At 54.4% G+C, this 13,573-nt stretch overlaps 1 protein-coding gene across 1 annotated transcript; it reads right to left on the bottom strand.

Moving 5' to 3' along the window:
- Positions 1-5,441: 5,441 nt before the first annotated feature.
- On the bottom strand, positions 5,442-13,105 carry LOC111139841 (tigger transposable element-derived protein 1-like). The gene is made up of 2 exons (XM_022492251.1): positions 13,083-13,105; positions 5,442-10,508 (listed from the first exon to the last, which is right to left on the bottom strand). Exon 2 carries the CDS (start codon positions 10,408-10,410, stop codon positions 8,527-8,529), a length of 1,884 nt encoding a protein of 627 aa, XP_022347959.1. The 5' UTR covers positions 10,411-10,508; positions 13,083-13,105; the 3' UTR covers positions 5,442-8,526.
- Positions 13,106-13,573: the final 468 nt, after the last annotated feature.

The raw sequence follows: 13,573 nt of genomic DNA, 5'->3' as shown, positions 1-13,573 counted from the left end.
GGCCATGAGCCGCCGGAAGACAGGTGGATGTCCTCGCCCTCTTCTCCAGCAGTATGCTCCTGCTCCAGTCTCATCAGTTCCTTGCTGGACAGGTCTGTGCTGGGGCTCTGCGGCAGCTCCACCACATCTGCCTGTCACCTGTCTGAAACCCATACTGTGGGCCACTGCCGTGATGTCCCTTAGGGTCTGCAGTAGAGCATCCCCGTGCAGCTTGCCGGCATCCCGCCAATGCGCTCGGGCCACGGCTTCCTTCGTCTATCCAGTGTCGCTGGCGGACCTGCTCCTAGGACTCAGAGATGTCGTAGACAGTGTCTAGAATGCTGTATTCTCGCCAGAAGTCAAGGACCACTGAGTGCTGGTGGTCCCTGCCTCAAACCCACAACACCAACAGGCGGAAGACCCTGCACAGGCAACAGGCCTTGAAGGTGGCAACAGCGTCCTGGTTCATGGGCCGGACAAGGGCCCTGGTTTTCTTGGGCATGTACCCCACACGCACGTGTTCTGAAAGGTCATCCAGGCTCCCAGGGTGGCCAGGGGCACTGTCCATGATGAGCAGTGCTTTGTACAGGAGGCCGTACGGGGCACAGTACCTCTCCATGGCTGGCCAGAAGTGCACAAACCACTCTTGGGAGAGGCTCGTGGTCACCCAGACTCCCTTGTGTGAGTGCCATGCCACAGGCAGGTTGGGCTTGGGGCAGCCCTTGAGGGCATGCAGGTTCTCTGAGGGGTACACCAGCAGCGGCTTCGGCTGGAAGTCACCAGCCACGTTGCCACCAAGCAGCAGCATCAGAGCTCGGGCAGCTTTGCATCCCGGCTGACTTCTCCTCCAGAGAAAGAAGCATCCTGGCAGGCAGTTGCTTCCAGAAAAGTCCAGTCTCACCCATGCTGAACGACAGCCATGGTGTGCAGCCACCCTCCCAGATCACTCTCCGCAGCAGGGCGAGCTACCTGCGCACAACTGCCACAGTCGTGCCCACAGCCTCGCCACCCACTCCACGTTCTCCATCACCAGACTGCAGCTGCGTGTCAATCTGGTGGCCACCTGCAGGTTGGCCGCCCAGACACTCACTCGGATCTTCTCCTTGCTGTCAAGAATGGTAGCCACAGTGGAGGTGGACAGTCCCAGCACCTCCCTGATTCTACTAAGCTTCTCTCTGGCTTCAAAGCACTGCCAACACCTCAAGCTTCACCTGAGGGTTGACAGCCTTGCAGTCCCACTTGGTGCCTTGGCACAGGGTTGCACTGGGTGGCCTCTCCAGAGCGATCTTCTGGCCAGGGTGGTCTGAAGACCACCTCGACCAGTGGAGGAGGCTCCATCTGCATCACCCTCTCCAGACACAGCTAAAGAATATGCATGTTCCCGCCCTGGGCCTGCCGATTTCAATGCCACTGCTGCCCTGGCTCTGACCTGCTATAAAATGGGGGAAAGACATTGACTGGTGGGAAATGAGACAAGCTTGGATGAAACCTGTTAAAGACCATTGATAAATCTCCCTCATTTGGCCACAGAACTCACCTCCCACTGGATGAATTCCGGCCCCGGTGGACTAAATGAACTTCAGCCTCAGTAATGCAGCAAGCCTCTGAAAACCTACTCCCACTTTACAACAATGCCTCCCAATGGCCATACTGTTTGAAGTCACCTACTCCAGCCCCCCTCCTGAGGGATCCAACGTAACACAATACACAAGCTGATGTCAGACCAAAGGCAGAAATCAAAAATTCACAGGTTGGGGGTGAAGTGCCTCAAAACACTGTGGCTGGGTACAGGAATTTATAACAATTGCTCATAAAACTGAACTCTGAGTTTTCAGGCAGCCAAGGAGGAAAACAAGAAGCTGTTCAGTTACAAGAAAACACATTTTCATGGCTCTGAGCTTGCAAGACCCTGAACAATGTAATTAAGGATATCAACTCAGTTTTTTCTTTGTGTTGTTTTGTCTGTTTTGCTAGAGGTAACAGCTGACCTTTGAACAACATGGAATTAGGGGACACCACCCCCCCAACCAAGCAGTTCAAGATCCACTTATAACTCTTGACTACTAATAACTTACTGATGACTGGAAGGCTTACTGATAACATAAGCAGTCAATTAACACATACTTTGTATGTTATATGTATTATACACTGTATTTTTACAATAAACCTAGAAAAAATAAAATGTTATTAAAAGCACAAAGAAAATACATTACAGGGGTGCCTGGGTGGCTCGATCCTGGGAACAAGCCCCGCACTGGGTTCCCTACTCAGTGGAGAGCCTGCTTCTCCTCCTGCCGCTCACCCCACTCATTCTCTCTTGCTCTCGCTCTCACTCTCTCTCAAATAAATAATCTTTTAAAAGGAAAAAAAAAAAATCCAGGGTGCCTGGGTGGCTGTCAGTTAAGTGTCTGCCTTCATCTCAGGTGATGTTCCCAGGGTCCTGGGATGGAGTCCCACATCGGGATCCCCGCTCACTGGGGAGTCTGCTTCTCCCTTTGCCTCTGACCCTGCTTGGGTGCTCTCTCTCTCTCTCACTCTCTCTCTCAAATAAATAAAATCTTCAAAAAAAAAAATCCATATACAAGTGGACTCATAAAGTTCAAGCCCATGCTATTTAAGGGTCAACCGTACATGGACATGGTGAAATAACCCAGACAGGCCACTGCAGAACCAGGGGAGGGTCCCAGAGGCAGCCAGGGAAACCTAATTCTTGCATATCCTTCTACAAGGCAGACCATGCACCCTGTTTTAGAAAAAGCATTTCTCGGAGCTCAACTTTGTACTACTTTCTCATTGGAATTTCACAGTGAAGCATCCTGGCTATTCCCCCAAGAGTTCCCAACATGCCACTAACTCACAGAAAACATCTGCTGAGCCCACCTTGGGTAGATCTGGACAGGGAAACTGTAAGAGTTCCCATGCTTTGCAGTCTCTCAGGAAGCTCCAAGAATGACAGTCAAGGGGCAGAGAGGGCCAGGGTGTGGCCCACTCACCTGATAGGAGACCCTGGCCACACATGCTCCTTGCCTGATCTGCCCTCTTCCCATGTACGCTCAGTCAACGTCTATAAGCAATTCCCTCTCTCCTCCTGGGGAAGTCCCGGCGTTACCCGCTGGGACCACAAACATTCAAGTACCCTGTGACACAGGGGGGGAGTGGTAGGCAAGATGTGGCATCTATGACTTTGGAGGACTCATAGCTCACCTGAGCTCCATCCGTGAAGGGTTTGGCCGGCTCTGCCAGGTCTCCAGACCACTGGTCCTCAGGACGGGCCTCAGCCCATGCTGAGGGGAGAGGAGAAGGTTAGTGTCCTCAGCACCACCTAAGGGCACAGGGGTCAGGCACCCAGGCCAATCAATCAGTCAGGCAGTTAGCATGTACCCCGGTGCTGGTCTGGGCTTCCGGGCTGGATGAGACAAGGGCCTGCCCTCCAAATCCCACAGAACACCTTGCCCTGGCCCGCATGCAGCTCCCACTTTGGTCCACATACACCCACATACCTCAGGAGTACACCTAGAGCCCCTGAAACCCAAGTCACTGAAATGCCAAGGAAAGGACCATGAGAACCTTCCTTTGGCTGCAGTAAGAAATTCAGTAAAGGGTTGACTCAGCAGGCCTGCGTTGTCTAAACCCTACACGTTCCAAAAGTTTGGTGCTTGACCTGCTCCTAAGAGGTAACCTCTAAGCCCTTGGATATTCTGCATGTTAAAGGTGTCTTTGTTTACCTCAGGACTTGGGCCAAAGCAGATAGTTCATGCTAACAGTGTGACTTACAGTGGTGACCACGGGTCACACAGTACCAATTTGACCTCTGGGAGCAGTTGAGATTTGAGTAACTGAAGTCCGTATGCTCCATGCTTATGTGACTGACCCTCAGTAAAAACCCTGCCCACCAGAGCTCAGGTAAGCGTCCCTGGTTGCTGCACTGTCACACAGCATTGCTGTGAGAATTAAGCAGTGTCCACACAACTACCCTGGCAAAGGACATGGAAGCTCACAGCCACTGTCTCCCAGACTATACACCTTTTCCCACCACTGATTTTAATATGTATCTTTTCACTATAACCAACCATTATGAGTATAATGACCTTGCTGAAACCTGGGACTCCTTCCAGCAAATCATTAAGTCTAAGGGTGTCTTGGGGATCCCCCCACACACACACACCCTCGAGGCCACTTGCTACTGAGGAAACTGTCCCCAAGTCTGGCTGGCTGTCAACCTGGTAGGGGATACATCCAGCCTCCACCCCCCTCCCCATCTCTGCCCTCAAGAGAACATCTGGCACTGGGAACTTGGTTAAGAGAAGAGTGAGCCCACCCCGCACAAGTGTACACTAGCTCAAGCTAGACCGGATAAAGGTAGGAGAGTTGCTCCTGAGGTTAGGGGGCATGGACATGCCACGTTTCAGTGACCTGAGAGAACCCCACCAGCACCCAAGCAGAAGTACAAGCGGGAACTAGCAGAGGGTGAGTGCCCAGGAAGAGTCTGAGCAAGTGAAGGATGCCATCTGCCAGGCACCAGCAAGAGTGATGGCGGGGGGTGGGGGGACAGAATGGAAGGGCAGATGGAAGCTAGGGTCAGCTGTACTGCAGCCAGCCTGGGCCAGGCACAGGGATAGCAACAGCTGACTCCTACACTGGAAGGCCTTCTTTCCCCCATGGCAGACTCCTACCAAGCCTGAGAGGCTCAGCTCAAACCTGATGTGGGAAACAAGGGCAGAAGAAAAATTATTAAATGTCCTTACCCACTCACAAGCCCTTGAAACAGGCACAGTGACATTCCTCTAGGGACTCAACTGCCTCCACCTTAACACTTTGCTAAGGGCAAAGGGCAGTCATAGCCTGATGAGCCCCCTACCCTCAACCAGGACCCTATAAGTCTACTTTAACAATTCCTTTGGAAACTTTATTTCTAAACCCTCCAAGATACATGTTGACAATCATTCCCAAACATATGGCCCACTGATACACATCTAAAGGTCTCACAAAAAAGGTTTTATTACTGGTAATGAATCACCTTTTCCCCAACAATAACTAGCCCCTCAAGGTCCTGGAACCCTTGCCTCCAAAATTCCTCAGAGACTTATGCCATCCCTGATCCCCTCCCAACTTGCAAGCATATAATGGACCGCTCCTCACAACCCCTGGGCAGCAGCTCTTTCTGCCCATGGGTTCTATCCCCGTGCCTTAATAAACCACCATTTTGGGGCGCCTGGGTGGCTCAGGTCATGATCTCAGGGTCCTGAGATCGAGCCCTGCATTGGGCTCTCTGCTCAGCAGGGAGCCTGCTTCCCTTCCTCTCTCTCTGCCTGCCTCCCTGCCTGCCTGTGATCTCTGTCAAATGGAAAAAAAAAAAAAAAAAAAAAAAAAACCAAACTTAAAAATCTTTTTAAAAAAATAAAAAACAAACCACCATTTTGCACCAAAAACATCTCAAGAATTATTTCTGGGTCATTGGCTCCGGACCTCACCCCACCGAACCTCACGGATATTCTAAGACTTCACCAAACCAATTAGCCAAGATCAAAAAATGGCAGTGGGAAACAGGAAGTAATCAGCGGCAGTCCTCACACAACACGATCCCGCTGTTAATATTTTAGAACAACCTCTGCGGAGCATGTGTGCGCGCGCGCAGGGAGAAGCTACAGTTACAAATGTTCAGAAATGGGTCCTGAAACACAAGCTCCCAGTGGGCGGGATGTGGGGCAACAACTGGAAGACGTCCGCTTTTTCCTCAAGAATCTCCACCTAAGGTCTGACCACCTTCGGGAACGGCTACTTGCTACCACGGCCTTCACGAACGAACAAGCTGTTTCCACCGCCAGCGCCTGTTCTCAGAAGGGGCGGTCGGGGCTCCCCAGGCCCGGGCAGCTCCGGTCCCCACACACACCCAACGGCCCACCACCGGGCTCCGCACCGCCAGGCGCCCCGAGGAGGTAATGGCTACAGCACAACACTCGGCACAACACGGGGGCGCCTGGAGGAGCTCGGGCCCGCGCCTCCCGCCGCGCGGGGTTAGCGTCTCCTCCCCAAGGCCGGAGCGCTCGTTCTGGGCGGAGGCACGCGGAGTGGCAGCAGAGAGGAGACACAAGCCCGGGCTTCGGCCATCCTGAGACTCCCCGCAGGAAGGGAGCCCAACTCTGAAGGAGCCGCGCGGACGTGCCTCTGAAGGGGCACCGCGGGCAGGAAGCCCGGGAAACTAGGCTCTGGGGGGGCAGCGGCGCCCACCCGCAGCCCGAACCCAGCCCAGAACCACTTCCGGGTCGGGACCCGCCCGCGGGAGGCCTCCGAGCCGCCCTTCCTCAGGACTAGAAATGGGCGACGCTCCTCGGCGCCAACGCCCCCGCCGCCCTCCGCCAGGCTGCACGCCCTGCCCCCAGGCGTTTTAGCGCTTCTGGCTGCCTTGCCCCCGACTCACCACCTACCCGGAGCCACACGGGCCGGCCGGCCGCGCAAGGACCGCGACCGACCACCCCGGCTGGGAACCGGAGTGCCCAGACCCGCCAATGACTGCTTCCGGCGCCTGTGCCCTTCCGCCCGCGAGCGACTCCCGCCCCCACTCGACGCCCACACGAGCACGCGGAGGGGAGGGAACGGTATCCCTGTTGCTTCTGCGTGTCTATTTTAACGGTCCATGCCTGAGGTGAAAAGCGTCCAAGACCGTCTCTGTGGCGAGATTCTCTGGCCAATGTCCCCAGCGAGCCAGAGAACCAGCCTGTCGGGCTGAGACCCGGCATCTCCCAGGAGACGCCAGGCTGCCATGATCCACCACCAGGGCCTCCCTGAAACGCTCAGGGGCCTGGGAACGGTTGCTGGTTGAAGGTACCCGGGGCTCCCGGGCCAGGCGCCTGGAGAAACAAGCCCTGGAGCCAGACCGCCCATCACCATGCCGGGACGACCTCCAGCGTCGGTCCCCTAACTACCCTTCCGCCCAGCCAGATTCCGCCTCGGACTCCCACCTGGTCGCCTGCTCCCTTCAGCCTCCACTAGGATACTCCTTCCTCCGGGTCCTTGGGCTCTCACCAGCCACCCCACCGCACCGGGCTGCCTCTGTCCAGCCCCTCTGTACCGTGTGGCATTGTGAAATGACGGGTTTCCTGTCAGCAAGGTCCCTAAAGGCTGAGACAACACTCCCCAGAAAGCCTGCCTATTACGTCCAGTCCTCCGTGCCTGGCTAGGTGGGGGTCCTTCCTCGAGTCGCCTGTCACAGCCTTGTTATGTAGAATGTAACAACCTCTGGACTAGCAGCTCCTGAAGTCAGTCTCACTCACCCTGGTCTCAACACCTGGCGCGTTACAAGTGCTCATAAATTGTGCAATGTATCCAGTCTGTCACCAGAATCCTAAGAAAAGCTTCCCTTCTCTGTCATCCCTCTTACCATTCTCCCCAGGAAAGCAAGCACGGGGCCTCATCTGACCTTTCTCCCAGTGAGGCTGGCCCTTCAACCCCTCCCTGGCCCCCAGCCCCAGGGATATGTTGACAGCAAGCCCATCAGTGCGGTGTTAGCTGGGACAGAAGTAATGGGAATCCTTTCTCCCATTTTTATTTCTTGGCGTGCCTGTGTGTGTGTATGTGCATGTGTTAACGTACACGTGCACTTGTGTTGAAAGGAGTCCAAAAGCCCAGACATCCCTATCACATCACCTGTGGCTCATCCAGCTGGAGCACAAGACCTTCCCTTGCTGACTATCTGTTTTGGTGACCCAAGTGGTATTTCTGCAGTCAGGTGGACACCCCATGATGCCGGGTGTTACAGTTTGGGGAACAGGAAAGCAAACGAATTAGGGGAGATAATACGACTGGGGTGGGAGCATATCCATCAGAATCAGAGCTCAGGGTCTAGCTCAGGGAGAGGAGCTGGCTCAGGGAGAGGCTAGGCTGCAGCCAGTGCACTAGGAATTAACCCTGAGGTGATCCAGCTCTTAGAGGAGTGGATAGTATTTTCCAAAGAGCACCAGAACTGGAAGACCATCACAGTCACAAAAGGCTCAACCTCAAAGGCTAGAGGGAAGCCAAGACAACTATAGCACAGAAACTCAGAGAGGAAAACATCTCCAAAAAAGGAAGTGATCCCCAGTATCAAAATCCACAGAGAATCAAAGTGCTCAGGCACAGGGAAGGTACCAGAGACCCAGGTCAACAGAGGCCATGAAGATGGCATGTAAAGTGATAAAAGGTCATGTTGAGAGCAGGAAACCCTCACCTACAGTTGGCAAGGAAGGGTCACAATGGTGTAGGGAGTAAGAAGTCAGGTTTGGAAAATGGGAGAGGCAGGTCTCAGTTCTGGCCCCTGAGACAGCTGCCCTGGCAGGCTGTGCTGGGCAAAGACCATACTACAGGATGTGTCACTGTCATGAGTGGGCACTCCCTGGGCCCTGCAGTTCATCTGCCAATCGGAGAACACCACCCTTCTATTCCCCAAGCCTGGTGTCACTACACAAAGAATACAACATGAGCTATGAGAACCCTGGGGAAGAAGTAGCAGTATCTGACCTCCAGAAACAAAACATCGTTAGAGATCATGTGAGGTTAAGCCCAAGCCCCAAATCATACAGGACAACCAGAGGTCTGACCTTCATGACCCGTGCCCTTAGCCACCTCCTCACCCTCTGTGGGCCCCACTTGGGGCAAGGGCAGGTTTCCTGCCAAATCCCTTGGTGCCACTGCCATGGGCCCTCCTGAGGATGCACCTGCCCGGGCCTGTCGCCTCTTTTCCCGGTGCAGCTCCCGGAGGTGGGCAAGGGCACAGTGGACATCCCGAGACACCCGGAGGCTGCGTTCCCGGTTTGGATCATTCTCCAGGAGGACCCGTAAACCAGCAGCAAAGTGTGACAGGGCCTGGCCCAGGTGCTCAGGGCTCAGAGCACCCACATCAGCATCTTCAGTCCCCACACCCACTACAGCATCTGTGAAATCCGGCTCTCGTTTTCCGGACACCGAGCCTTTCCCTTCCTGCCACGGCAACCCAGAGTCACAAATGTCCCCACCATCTTCTGCATCCTGGGGGAGGCCGTGGGGTGGGGGCTCCCCATGGGCCTGCAAGAGGTTGGCAACATCGGCCTCGGCTGCATCTCCAAGGCCCACGTGACTGGCTAGTGCGACAATGCTGTGGCGGAGCTGAGGCACAGTGTCCGGCTCGGGAGTGCCAGGAGGCACACACTCAGGCCAGAGCTTCCTCCAGGCACTGTTCATGATGGCGGGCTGCAACTCTGCCCAGGCTCTGGCTATATTGTCCACAGCAGTCACAACAGTATAGCTGCGCCAGAACTCCCGCACAGAGGGTCGGTCTTCACCAGACGTCTCCTGGACCAGCTGGCTAAGCATACAGCGCAGGTAATACGCCTTGAATGTGGCAATGATACCCTGGTTCATGGGCTGAATCAGGGCTGATGTGTTCTTGGGCAGGAACTCAACTCGCACATGGGGTGAGAGGCCACCCAGGTGAGCAGAGTGGCAGGGTGCACCGTCTAAGACCAACAGGGCACGGTGTGGGAGGCCGTGGCTGGCACAGTAGCTCTCCACAGCAGGGCAGAAGCAGCTAGTAAACCACTCCTGGAAGATGCTGGGTGTCAGCCAGTCGTTGCGGTTAGAGCGCCAGACCACCGGAAGGCTGGCCTTGGAGCAACCCTTGAGGGCACGCGGGTTCTCCGAGGGGTACACCAGCAGCGGCTTCAGCTTGAAATCACCAGCTGCATTGCCACCAAGCAGCAGGGTCAGGTGGTCCTTAGAGGTCTTGAGGCCAGGTCCAGCTGCCCCTTCCAGGGCCAACAGCATGCGCTCTGGGAGCCGCTTCCAGAACAGGCCAGTCTCATCCACATTGAACACCTGGCGTGGTGAGTAGCAGCCGTCCTCTAGAATGGTGCGCAGCACTGGGGGGTAGTGGGCAGCAGCCTGGGTGTCAGCCACAGATGGTTCATCTGTCAAAAGCACATTGTGGCGAGCCTTGAATCGGGCAAACCAGCCATTACTGGCCCCAAAGGTCTCAGCCCGAGTGCCATTACCCTGCTCGTGCTGCAGCTGCACGAAGAGCCGTCGGGCCTTGTCCTGGATGAGCAGCGTGCTGACGGGCAGGTTCTGCCGCTTTTGCTCCTCGATCCAGAGGCTCAGCAAGCGTTCCATATGGCCCATCACCACACCCCGGCAGCGGGTCAGCTGTGTGGCACTTACCGGTGTGGCTGCCTGAGAATTGGCCCGGATCTTGTCCTTGTTGACACGGATGGAAGCAACAGTAGAAGTGGCCAGCCCTAGGGCCCGGGCAATCTGAGTCAGCTTCTCGCCTTCCTCAAACCTCCGAAGCACCTCTAATTTCACATGCAAGGTGATGGACTTTCGGTCCCGCTTGGCAGTGTGGCGGAGGCCAATCCCACTGAGGGATGCCTTCCCCGACACTTGCAGCTGGGGAGTTGTCTTCATTCTGCCTCCCTGGGCCATGCACCTTGATGAGGTCTCTCCCCAGTGCCTATCCACAGTAGCTACCAGTGTGCCCACGATGGCAGCCCCTTGGCCTCTCCTGCCATACCTCCCTCTGCCTGTAAGACAAGGACACATGGGCATTAATGTGTAAGTACATGGAAGTGCCAACCACCAGCTGGCCCTCCCATGTTCTGATAAAGAGCACCCAGCCCTGCTGACCACTGCCTCAGAGGCGTGCCCAATCCCTTCTTTTCCTACTGCTGAAAACACTGCACACTCAATTCCAACCATTCTTTGCATCTAGAGGAGCCTGTCACTTAGTTTTAGCTTATGAGATCAAGAAAAGTCTGCTAGGAGACTTCGCTCTCTTCCCCCAGCAAACCTCCTGCAACCCCAAGACAGTCTAGAAACCCACTTCCCACACACCAATGAGCAAACAAGCTACCCATTTCCATGCTTCCCACCCAAAGACATCAAACATCAGTGTGGGGCTGAGTAATGGCTCCTTAAGATGTCCAAGTACTAATCCCTATGAATAAATTACCTAATATGGTGGGGCACCTGGGTGGCACAGTGGGTTAAGCCTCTGCCTTCAGCTCAGGTCACGATCTCTTATGGGATCGAGCCCCACATCAGGCTCTCTGCTCAGCAGGGCGCCTGCTCCCCACCCCCGTGAACTCTGCCAAATAAATAAATAAAATCTTATTTAAAAATTACCTAATATGGCAAAAGGGACACTGTGAGTGTGATTAAGTCAATAATCTTGAGATCAGGTGATTATCCTGGCTTATTCAAATGGACCCTAAATGTAATCAGAGGGCTCCTTGCAAGAGGAGGCAAAAGATTTCACTCCGAAAGCAGCAATGTGACCACTAAAGCCTAGAGCCTCCAGAAGGAAACAGCCCTGCTGATAACTTGATTTTAGCCCACTGAGACCCAACTCAGATTTCTGACCTCCAAGACTCCAAGATAATACATTTGTGTTATTTTATTATTAATTATTATTATTATTATTATTATTTTATTTATTTGTTTGACAGACAGAGATCACAAGTAGGCAGAGAGGCAGACGGGGGGTGGGGGGGTAGCAGGTTCCCTGCTGAGCAGAGAGCCTGATGCAGGGCTTGATCCCAGGACCCCGGGATCATGACCGGAGCCGAAGGCAGAGGCTTTAACCCACTGAGCCACCTAGGCGCCCCACATTTGTGTTATTTTAAACCACTCCTTTTTCAGTAATAGGTTACAGCAGTCATAGAAAACTAATGCAGGAGGAAACCAATATAATTCGTGCCACCCCAGAGAACATCTGGCAATAGAGGAGGAAGGTGGTTCTCCATACAGCAGCCACAAAGATTCAGTAAGCACTAAGATCCTGTTCCCGCTCTGCTCAGAGCTCTCCCAGTTCTGAGTAAAAGCCACAATCCTCACCAGATTCCTCAAGCACTTCAAAGTCTCCTCCTTTACGTGGCTTGCTCCTACCCACATCCTTGGGGCACACTAAGGGTGCTCCTGTTTCCTTCAGCCCAGGGCTCAGGCTCTTCCCTGTTATCTGCATGGCTTGTTCCCTCTCCTACAAATCTCTGCTCAAAGGTAACCTAATCAAAAAGGCCCTCCCTACATACATTTTATTATACATCTGTCACATACTGCCTGAGGGCAGGAACTGTGTCGGTTGAGCTCTCTTGTGTCCCCAGGCCCAGGAATAGTGCATCCAGTAGGCGCTTGATGATGAAATTATTAAACTTCAAGTACGTTATTATTAATTTTAAAGTACAGCGGTGGGAGACAGTTTTCATCTTGTCCCTACTGCATTATGAGCCATGTGAAAGTAGAAACTGATCAGTTAAAGAAAAAAAAATTTTTTTGAAGGCGCGCCCTGTGAAAGCATGAACAAATGAGTGAAGGTTTGTTTTCACAGCGCCTACGGCACCTGTGGTATCACATCAATTCTTTCAGGGACTCGTGGGCGGCGCATGCTTGAAACAAGGTGGCACAGGCCCAGGACCCTCGAGCCTGGGAGGCAGGGAAAGGTGGGTGGGCATGGGAAAGGCTCCTCTTGTCTGGAAGCCGTCCCCGAATTCTGAACCCCTCACGAGCCTCTGTTCTTCCTCCAAAATCCACGCCTTCCTCTGCTCACCCACGATTTTAAATTAATTCACCCAGGGGCGCCTGGGTGGCTCAGTGGTTTAAAGCCTCTGCCTTCGGCTCAGGTCATGATCTCAGGGTCCTAGGATCGAGCCCCGCATCGGGATCTCTGCTCAGCAGGGAGCCTGCTTCCTCCTCTCTCTCTCTCTGCCTGCCTCTCTACCTCCTTGTGATCTCTCTCTCTCTCTCTGTCAAATAAATAAATAAAATCTTAAAAAAAATAAAATACAATAAATTAATTCACCCGTATGTTCATTCATCCGTTCCCTCCCTCCCACGCTCGAGAGGAAGTCTCCAAGCGGGCCGCCCGGGGAGGCTCGTGGCCCAACGTCTGGGTGGGAGACAAGGTTTTTCCCCGTGAGACTACAATTCCCATAGAGCCGCGGGGCTGCTGGAAGCGCCGATAGGCCCCCACCCCGCGCTCTTCCCCGACTGAAAGTGCCAAGGCCTCTCTCCGTTCTCTTCCCGCTGCTCAGGACCAAGAGAAACGACGCCCCAGCCACCGCCACCGAAACCCGGGCCCCCGCGCAGCTGACCGCCCTCACCTCCGGACCGCGACGTGGGCCAGCTGCTTCAGCTGGTCCGCTGGGGATGCGACTCTTCCCTGTGTCCTGCCTTACAGGGCCCCTTTCCTGAGGCAGCAGAGCTCAACCTCCATGTTCTCGGCGGAGGCGGAAGATTGCCTGGGACTGCCGGGATTGGAGGAGTCCGCGTGAGGCCCGCCCCTGACGGCGTGCGGAACCCTGCGCCAGACGCTCCCAGGCCCCCCGGGAAATGTAGTTCAGCGACGAGGGTGCTGCGCCTAGAGGCCAGCAGGGGCGGCAGAAACTGCCTCTGCCAGAAGCTGGCTTTCTGCCTCATTTCTCTCTAATTTTTCCCTCCCCCGACTTTCTGTGTCTTTCCAACATCCTCCCTACTTCCATTTCCGGCTCTGTTTTCTCTTTTCTCTTTCTCTTTTCTCGGTTTGTCCCCCATCCTGGAGAATTAATTCCGCTCAGACTGTCAACTTAAAAATAAACTCAGTGAGTGCGCATTG

This window comes from Enhydra lutris, unplaced genomic scaffold (genome assembly GCF_002288905.1).
Source record: "Enhydra lutris kenyoni isolate GAN:26980312 unplaced genomic scaffold, ASM228890v2 scaffoldscaffold122, whole genome shotgun sequence".
NCBI classification, from domain to species: Eukaryota; Metazoa; Chordata; class Mammalia; order Carnivora; family Mustelidae; genus Enhydra; species Enhydra lutris.
Note: the sequence above shows the minus strand (reverse complement) of the source record. Positions and strands in the feature narration are given on the sequence as shown.

Coding starts and splice junctions, on each gene's coding strand:
- LOC111139841 (XM_022492251.1), bottom strand. CDS start 10,410: ATGGCCCAGGGAGGCAGAATGAAGACAACTCCCCAGCTGCAAGTGTCG.